The 9362-nt window shown below is 55.1% G+C and overlaps 1 protein-coding gene across 2 annotated transcripts in view; it reads left to right on the top strand.

The window, feature by feature from the left end:
• Window positions 1–5942: 5942 nt before the first annotated feature.
• Window positions 5943–9362, top strand: part of Timp2 (TIMP metallopeptidase inhibitor 2) — a 48447-nt gene continuing 45027 nt past the window's right edge. Inside the window, exon 1 of one of the 2 annotated variants that reach the window (XM_006990270.4) lies at window positions 5943–6417. In XM_006990270.4, the coding sequence (XP_006990332.1) occupies window positions 6288–6417 (130 nt within the window). In that variant the 5' untranslated portion in view covers window positions 5943–6287. Of the gene's footprint in view, window positions 6755–9362 lie in introns of both variants that reach the window. The other variant, XM_042283206.2, reaches the window with a different exon arrangement.

Here is a 9362-nt window from a genome sequence, read left to right as displayed (position 1 = left end):
TCCCTGGATCGTTCCTAAGTGGAATGTTACTTACTCCACAAAACAAAAGCCTGCTCTTCAACATTCTGTTCCTTGCTTGACTCAGGGCCAAAAATTTGCAGCCATTTCTTTCTTTCAATCAATCAATCGGTTGATCCATCAATTAATCTATCGTGTGTGTGATTTGTGTGTGAGTTCCAGCACATGCACGGGACAGTATTTGGGTGACAGCCAGAGGCTCTCGGCTTCTGCCCTATTGAGGCAGATTCTCTCTTATTTACTATGCCACTGTGTACCTGGAGCCTCATCAACATGCCAGTATTTAGAGGCTCAGGCCCCAAATGAAGAGTGTGAATAAAGAAATGAAACTTCTGTGGAAATGCCCTTTGGTGTATCCGGCAACGAGACTGTTGGGCTGTGGCAGGGCTGCGCCCTGTCTACAGGTTTAGGCAGTCTTAACTCACCATCTTGTCAGCCTAGGAATGTCCTGAGTAAACAGTCCCACCAGAAGGACCGACCCCACCTGCCTGCTGCAGCCAAACTCTGATGCCCAGTTGGGTGTGGAGGATCATCACGGAGCTGATGGAATCACAGGTCATACTAGTTCAGTTCCTCCCAGAGAACCAGATCCATTAACCCATGCCCACCTCCCCAAAAGTCACTTAAGTCCTGCCTAAGACGCCTCCCCCCACGATTGCTTCTGGAGCTTCCTGTTGTTGGCTTGGGAACTACTTCCTTGGCATGTGTGGCCAGTTTTGATGCCCGCGTCTGAGAAGAGCGTCTGGCTCTCCAGGAACCTGCCGGAAAGAGTTGGGGGGGCTTCTTCTCTGCTCAAGCTGTCACTGAGGAGAGAACACCATGTGCTGGGGGAGATGGGGTAGGCAGGGTGGGTCCCGAGACATAGAGCTTCCCGTCCTGGGCAGATTCACCCTGAGTGCCAGAGTGCCTGATCCACCCCAAGGCACCCTGAATCTGTTCACCTGGGAGAAGCATGAGGGAGGTACCCTGGGCGCTTCCTCCTGGCCTGGACAGTGTTTACTGGGTCCACCCAGCACATGTTTGCTGGGTGTGCTCAGATGTGGGAGGGATGGGCAGACAGCTCTGCATGGCTCCAGGCCCCAGCTCTGGGCTGGAAGTCTCTTGCAAGTGTGATAGCTCCAAGAGTGTGATCCACAGGCCTGGAAGACCTCTCCACAGATCCCCTGCACGGCCACCTCCCTCCCATCTGTCAGGAGAGTACCCGAGACACTAGGCGGGTGTGGCTCATTTGATACGCATCTGCCTAGCATTCGCCGTGTTCCCGAACTGCGTTAACGGGGTACGATGGCGCATACCTGAATCACGACACTCAGGAAATGACCAGGAATGCAAGGCCATCCTCGGCTTTAGCACGCTTGAGACCAGCCTGGGATACCAGAGAACTGAGACACTCTCTCTTCTCCCTACCCCCTCAAAAACAGAGATGGAGGAGGCTGCGGTTGATGGTGACAATGGGGAGTGACCCGTGCTCTTACCTCACTCACACTCTTACTCCATCCCACAGAGCAGAGCTGGAGTAGGCTGGGGTGGCGGCGGTCCTTTCCCCAAGGTTGCTCTGTGCTGCTGAGCTCCCCAACCAAGGAGCATGAGCACACCGGAAGCCCGGCGCAATAATCCTGCCTCCAGAAGGCTCCCGATCTCGTCTAGGCCTCTTGACTGGGGACAGGCAGTTTCTTATTGCAGGAGAGACAGAGGGTAGGCAGGGTCTGAGGCTGGGCAGCCAGTGCCCTGTGGGTACCGGGCTCCAGAACGAGGGCAGAGGCTGGAGGTGAACTGGAATAAAGACCCAGGCATCAGGGCATCTCCTCTCTTATGTAGGTCTCAAATGCCTCCTGGTGCTGTGGCCACCTGGAGTCAGCCACCCCAACTTCACAGTCTGGGATTGTCATTCACACAATGCATCAGGAAGGGTTTTATTTGTTTCTTTGTATTTGTTTTAACTTTTTAAGATCAATTCATTCTATTGTATGTGTGCTAGTGTTTTTTGCCTGCATAAGTATATATGTACATTCATCATGTGCATGTCTGGTGCCTGCAGAGGTCAGAAGAGGGAGATCGGAGGCTTTGGGGCTAAAGGTACAGATAGTTGTAAATCTCACCATCTGAGTGCTGGGAACCCAAACAAATCTTTTGCAAGAGCAACAAACGCTCTTGACCGCTGGTTTTCGGGGTTTTTGTTGGTTTGTTTTGTTGTTGTTGTTGCTGTTGTTGCTTTTGCAGAGACGGGGCCTCACTGTTGTTGAGGCTGGCCTCAATACATGGCAATCCTCCTGCCTCAGCCTCCCGACTCTGGGATTCCATGTGTGTGCTTCCACGTCCCTTTTAGGAGGGTGGGGGCTTTTATTTGTTTGTTTGGGGGGATCGGTACCCTCAAACTCACTATATAATGAAGATGGCCTTGATCTTCTGATCTCCCTGTCTCAGCCCAACCAGCTGAGATCACAGTTGTGTACCCACACACCATTTTAGGAAGGTTTTTTATTATCATCAATTTGCAGATAAGCCTGGGAAATCAGCAGGGAAGGCGCATAGCACAGTTTCCGTTATCAGTTCGTAAGCTCCGACCTTGCCTGCTTGCCCTTCCAGAAGCAGCAGCCTGTCTTGTTCTGTTTCTCTCTGTCCCTCTCAGATCCCTCCCACGTCACTCGAACACGTTCATCCTCTCGCTCCTATCCTCCCTGTGCGCACATCCTGTCTCAGCCCTCTGACCCGGCGGCTCCAGCCTCTACTCTCTGTCCTCTGTCTCTTTGGGCGCATCACCGGCGCCCAGTAAGGCCAGCACAGTCCTGCCTCAGGGCCTGAGGGACTATCTAGCAGGTCAAAGTAGGACCAGGGACTCTGCTAGCCCACCCACCCACATCAAGAGGAGAGGTGAAGGACTAGAGGGTGCTCATTTGAAAAGTCTGCCAAGCATTCACCCAGCCCCAGCACTGCGCTAGTGGGGTGTGGTGGACTCCCATCACCCATAGGTGCAATGCTCAGAAAAAATGGAAGAAGGAAGTGGGGCCAGGAGGGAAGCCGGACTTGGAGATAAGGGAGGGCTTCAGTCCTCATGGGATCCTGCTTGAAGAGGACAGCTACAGAGGGAAGCATGGGCATGGGGTGTTTTCTCGAACCAGAAATGAATATTTACATATACTGTACCCATAGGCTCCCTGGTGGCTGAGGAAGCCCGCGTCTGGCTGAGAGTGGGGCTCAAGTGGAAGAGCACTTGCCTAGCATTCACGAGGCCCTGGATTCTATGCCTAGCACAGTAAAAAAAAAAAAAAAAAAAAAAAATACAGAGCTGGATATGGCGGTGCATTCCTTTAATCCTAGCACTTGGGGCAGAGGCAAGTAGATCTCTGTGAGTTTGAGACCAGCCTGGTCTACATAGTGAATTCTAGGACACCCAAGGCTATATAGAGAGACCTTGTCTCCAATAAATAAATAAAAATAAAACTAAGAATATTTTCAAATGTTTGTTTATTTAATGTGTATGGGTAGTTTTATCTGCATGTATGGTTGAGCACCATGTGTATGCCTGATGCCCCTAGAGGCCAGAAGAGGGCATCAGATCCCTGGGGACTGGAGTTACAGACAGTGGTGAGGCACCATGTGGGTGCTGAGGACTGAACCCAGGTCCTCCGCAAGAGCAGCAGTGGTCTTAACCACTGAGCCGTCTCTCCAGCCCCATGAAGAGAATGTTAAAAGGAAGCCAGCGCCTTTGCACGCGGATGGGGACGGCTCATAGTGGTGAAAACAGTGGTGCAGGAAGAGTGTGCCTACAGGGGGAGAGGTCACTGGGTGCCCCCCCGCTGTCGCCAGCTCCTCCCCTGCTCACCCAGCAGTGGCCCTGGTCCTTTCTCATGACACCTTCAATCCGTACATCCAAGGTGTTTCCACACTCAGCCACTGCTTATGTAGTGCCTGAAACTCTGAGACGGTTATCCATTCTAAGTTACCTACTTCTCTTATAAACTGTCGTAGACTTATAAAATCCAAAAGCATTTTTCCTCATTTGCAACAACAACAACAACAACAAATGAAAGAGAGAGGCTGCAGGCAGCTGACACGGAATAACTTTCTGTCCCCACCCCGTGAGTGTGTGTATGTGTGCATGCACACTCTCAATGCACTGATAGCAGAAGCCAACTTCAGGTGTTCTTGCTCAAGGGCCACCTGCCTGATGTGTGTGTGTGTGTGTGTGTGTGTGTGTGTGTGTGTGTGTGTGAATGTCATGTGTTTGTGGGTGGCAGATGAGGTCAGAAGAGGGCGTTGGATGCCTTGGAACTGAAGTCACAGGCAGTTGTGAGTCACCTGATGTGAGTGCTGGGAACTGACTCGGGTCCTCCAGAAGAGCCCCCCCCCCACGCCCTTCACTGCTGAGCCATCTGCCCAGCCATTGGCCATTTTTTTTTTTTTTTGAGAGGGAGGGTCTCTCGTGGAGACCTCCGATTGAGCACCTTAGGCTGGCTGAGAAGAGTCGCAGAAACACTCTCCTTCTGCTACCTCCCCAGTGCTGGGGTTACAATCACATGCCGCAAAGGTGGCCTTTCCCGTGGGCCTGGGGATTGAACTCAGGCCCCTGCGCTTATACCACCCAGCACTGTACTGACGGATCCATCTCCCTGGCCCCTCAATCCGACTTTTAAAAAGTCAGCCTCAGGCATCACTTGATGGATGACACAACTCTATTTTAGGTTAGCAACAGTCAAAAAATGACTTTGGATTTGTCAAGGTGCTAAAAATAACCACCCTGTCTAACGTTTGTCTGAATTGTCTGTCTCTGAAGCAAAAACTACTTTTCCATTCTTTTCATGTTTCCCAGCATTCCCTGGCTCAGATCCGCACCACGTATTATAGCGGGAAATTATGCTTTTTCTTTTTTATTTTTAACTATGTGTGCGTTGAGTTCAGGTGTCCTTGGTGGCCGGAGGCACCTAATGCTGGTGAAGCTGGAGTTACAGGCAGTTGTGGGCCACCCAGCCTGGGTGCTGGGAATCGAACTCTAGTCCTTTGCGAGAGCAACAAGCACTCTCAAGTGTGGAGCCATCTCTCCAGCCTCCTTTATTGTCCCCCACCCACCCCAGGTTTGAGACAGGGTCTCCTCAGGTAGTCTAGGCTGGCCTGGGGTTCAGCACAGACCAGGCTGACCTCAGACTCACGCCAATTCTCCTTCCCCAGCCTCTCTGTGCCACGACACCGGGGTGTCATGGCTTTTTAATTCTGTCATCCTCCTCAAGTTTTGTCCCTCTATCTTGATGGCCAACATCTGAGGGCAAGAGTGGTGATATCCCCTGTGCAAAGCAGGTTCTCTGGGCAGCAGGCAGGGACTGGGCACCTTGGCCTTTCCTAGAACACAGAAGTGCTTTGGCTAAGTCCTTCCACGCAGCAGCTCTGGGCAAAGGTGACTGCAGCGCTTACTGGCTGGCCCCTGGGCTCACTTCTAGCTCCCGACACTCTTCTAAAATCTGGCCAGTTTTATCCTCTTTTGTCCACCGTAACCACACCCTAGACTCCCTTTAACAATCCCTTAGCCAAGGATGCTTGAAATTCTAAGGCCTCCAAGCACTCCAAGCACATGGAAGGGGGCCAAGGGGAGTGATGCTGGCCCCAGAGTCACTTTACCCTTGTGGAAAGATAAGTGAAGAACTTGGAGCCAGACCTGAGGAAAAGGTTGGGTCAGAGGTCGTGGGGGTGGGGGGTAGCCTGGTGGCCTTCAGGGACAAGGCCTGAGTTCCACCCAGAGTCAGGGCCCATCAGGCAAAATACATCGCACAGCCGGCCTTTTGGGGAACCGGGGCTGCGTGGGTGCGGCCCCAGCGGGCAGTCAGGTACGCAGCGCGCGTGGCCCTGCGGCGCAGCGTGCCAGGTGGTGCGGGAAGCCCACAGCCGTGCCAGGCTGGGCACAACAAAAGCCGGGGTTCTGGGGAGGGCTGGGCGGCGCGGGAGGAGGGCTGCTGGGAGCGCCCGGCCTGCACTGGCCGCCAGCCACCGAGAGGAGGAGCAGAGGATCCTCGGAGCGCAATAAAACGGCGGCTCGGCCCGAGCCCGCAGCAAACACAGCCATAGAAGGCAGCGGAGGAGCCGAGCCGGGCTGCGCTCGCTCGCCGCCCCCCAGCCTCTTTCTTCTCCGCCGGGTGCACTGCTCCGCGCCCTCTCCTCGCCGCTTCCCCCTTAGACAAAGAGGACAGAAAGTTTGTGCGGGGGAGCGGGCCAGGTGAGGAGGGGCGTGCCCGGCCCCCCAGCCCGCGCCACAGCAGCCGGACACAGGCCCCCAGCGCGCCATGGGCGCCGCGGCCCGCAGCCTTCGGCTGGCGCTCGGCCTCCTGCTGCTGGCCACGCTGCTGCGCCGGGCCGACGCCTGCAGCTGCTCCCCGGTGCACCCGCAACAGGCGTTTTGCAATGCAGACGTAGGTAAGCAGCTGTACCCGGTTCGCGCGGCCCACCTCCCTGACCGTGCAGCTGGCTAGGGCTCCCTCTGCCATCCTGCAACTGAACGCCCCAAGCGCACTTTCTCCCTCCTCCGTCCCCCGTGTCTCTTTCTTCCCCTCTCTGAGCTGGGAGATGCTTGGCGACCTCAAAATTCCACCGAAATTCCGCAGCAGCTCCGGCCCCAGGAAAGGGAGCCAGGGAACGCTCGGATGTTGGCAGGCGGCCTCCCTGGGATGCCAGTGCTGGGGGCGGGGAGTAGGGGACACACGCGGGGTGCGATGGCTAAAGGACTGGAAACCTCGGGAAGAAACTTCCACAGGTGAGGGGGTGGCTGTGTGAGGAGGGCTTCTCCGCAGCCATTTGGGAGTTTTTGCGTTTGGCCGGGCAGAATGGAAGCCCCCTGTGCAGATCCCATGAGCTCAGAGGGACCGAGAGAGGCTGCTAGAGCCCACCTCCCTACTGCGTGTCCCCTGGAAGGCCCCACCAACAGGGCCAGGCGGGGTCCAGAGCCTGAGTGTCTGCTGCTGTCGACTTTTTTTTTCAGAACACACACACACACACACACACACACACACACACACACACACGCCACGGCGGGTGGGGGGGGACTTGGTGACTATGGGGGTCACGGGATTGTACGGCTGCTTAGGTTGCCCAGCATGTATGTTCCTCTCAGGACTCCTTGACCCAGGACTACCTAGCGAGCCAGGTAGGAGGGACATGGTTATATGGTCTGGAAAAGCTGGTAGAAGTGGAAGGCTCCACTTGGAGTTGACCTGAAGGCCTCTCCAGCGCCGGGCAGACTCGGGTATCCAGCAGGTGAGGCTCTGGTTCCCATGCCACCTTCCCTGTGGTTTTGGCTTCTGTGTCCCATCTATCCTGAGTTATCCTGTGCCCCTCTCCCACCCAGACTGAAGCCGCGGTGCCTGTTTCTCCAGGTATCAGAAATGCCCTCTTGATAACCCCTTCCTGTGGCTCCTTGCCCCACCCTGGTTAGCTCTTCGGAGAGTTTTTAGGTGAACCTGTCGGTAGGGCTATCTAACTGAGCCTACCTGGGCATAGGGCGTGGTGTGTGCCTGTGGAGTGGTTTGCAAATACTTATTTGGGGGGAACGAGAGCTTTTGTCCCGTTTAGCTCTGGTAACCAGCAAAATTGGGGGTTGAAGAAATGGCCCCCTGCAATGAGGGAATCACTAGTGTTTTTCCTCAGGACCATCCTTTGGGAGTACAGGAGTGTAAGGCCCCTTTGTAGAGACCTCACTTCTGACCAGCAAATTGTAGGGAACTCAGAGAAAAGCAGCACGCAGGACTCAGAGGCCTGGTTCACAGGGGCCAGGTGGGAAAGAACCGGCCTGGGATGCCCACAGCGCTGGCGGCAAGTGTGTGTGTGGGGTGCTTTGCCAGGACAAGGCAACACCAGGCTGGGAGATGTCCTAGCCTGGTCTGGACCAGAGGTCTGAGGCTCGTGTCGGTGCCTAGAGGGCCCTTCCTGCTTGTGCATTGCTCTCCTCTGCCTGGATTCCCCAGCATGGGTGTCCAGAGCATTGCATCTAAGTCACCATGAGGCCAAGACTCTGAGCTCATCCCAGCACAGAGGCCTAATCCCACAGCAAAGCTGTGTCTCCTGTGGCCGCTGTGACAGACGACCACAAATGGGTGCCCCAAAGCAATGGAGCTGACTGTCTCGTGGTCCAGGAGTTCCAAAGCCTAAACTCCAGATGATGGCAGGGCTGACTCCTTTTGGGGGTCTGAGGGAGGGCCTGGCCCAGGCCCCCCTCCCAGTGTGGAGGGAGGCACTTCTGGTACTCCTTAGTGTTCGGGGGTGGGGTAGAGGATGAACCCGTCCACCTCTATTCTACATACAGCTGTGCCTCCTCTTATAAGGACACAAACCATTGGATTCAGTGATCCTTGAACCCTTTCTGACTTGATTACGTCAGCAGAGATGTCCCAGTAGGGTTACATTCACAGGTTCTGGCTGGCTGTGAACTTGTGGGGGAGGCAATGTCAACTCAGCACAGTCAGGATGTTCGACGTGAGCCCTCCCCACCTCTTCCAGGATTGACCAGCTTGGACTGAAAAGTGGCTGACACCCTCGGGTAGGGAGCTGCAATGAACCGTCGGTACTGGCCTGTCACAGGGCTCTGTTCTCCTGGAAGTGGTACAGATGTGTGACTTGCTCAGAGGGGTGGCCTGGTCTGGCCGGGGTCAGAACTGCCCAGTGCTCTCTCTTGAGTTCCCAAGCTGATATGGAAGGCCTGGCCCAGACTGGAGCTGCCCCAGTTTTCGGAGCACCTCAGATTTCGTACACCCAGAACCATGACCCAGAAGCCTGGAAAGGGTGCACATCGGGGGTTAATAAAGGCTAGCTTTTCCTGTGGCTGCTGCACGCACACAGCTTTGCTGACTGGGTCAGCATCTGCTTGGGAATGGATTCCTGGGAGGGCTCTCTCTGCCAGTGGCAGGTCTGGAGCTCTGGTGGGCAAAGAGAGTCGCTGGGGGGGGGGGGGCGGGTAACTCTTGAAAGGCCCCGGTCTCTGTGCTTTCCAGTCAGGACACATAGGAGACATGTGTCTGCATCCTGCTCAGGCACGCCGCTGGTCTGATTCCCTCACTAATGCAGTCTTTCACTGCCTGTTGCAAGCCATGGAACCTGGAGTGACTGAATCCGCTGAGCTACTTGGCAGACTCTGGCTACTTTGACTGCTTTCTGGAATCATGGGTATTCAGGAATGGGGGTGGGGGAACACCCACCCCCTTCTGCGCAGGTAGTGAGGCCTGAAACCATAGTCAAGACCCAACGGGCCAGCTGTGGGTCCCAGGGTGGTGGTGGTGGGGCACACTGGCTTTTTATGGGGCTTGTTTGTATTTGTGTATGTGGTGATGGAGACCAGAGAGGTAGGAATGGCCACTCCAGAAAGCACGAAG

Source organism: Peromyscus maniculatus, chromosome 8, assembly GCF_049852395.1.
Source record: "Peromyscus maniculatus bairdii isolate BWxNUB_F1_BW_parent chromosome 8, HU_Pman_BW_mat_3.1, whole genome shotgun sequence".
Classification (NCBI taxonomy): Eukaryota; Metazoa; Chordata; class Mammalia; order Rodentia; family Cricetidae; genus Peromyscus; species Peromyscus maniculatus.
Note: the sequence above shows the minus strand (reverse complement) of the source record. Positions and strands in the feature narration are given on the sequence as shown.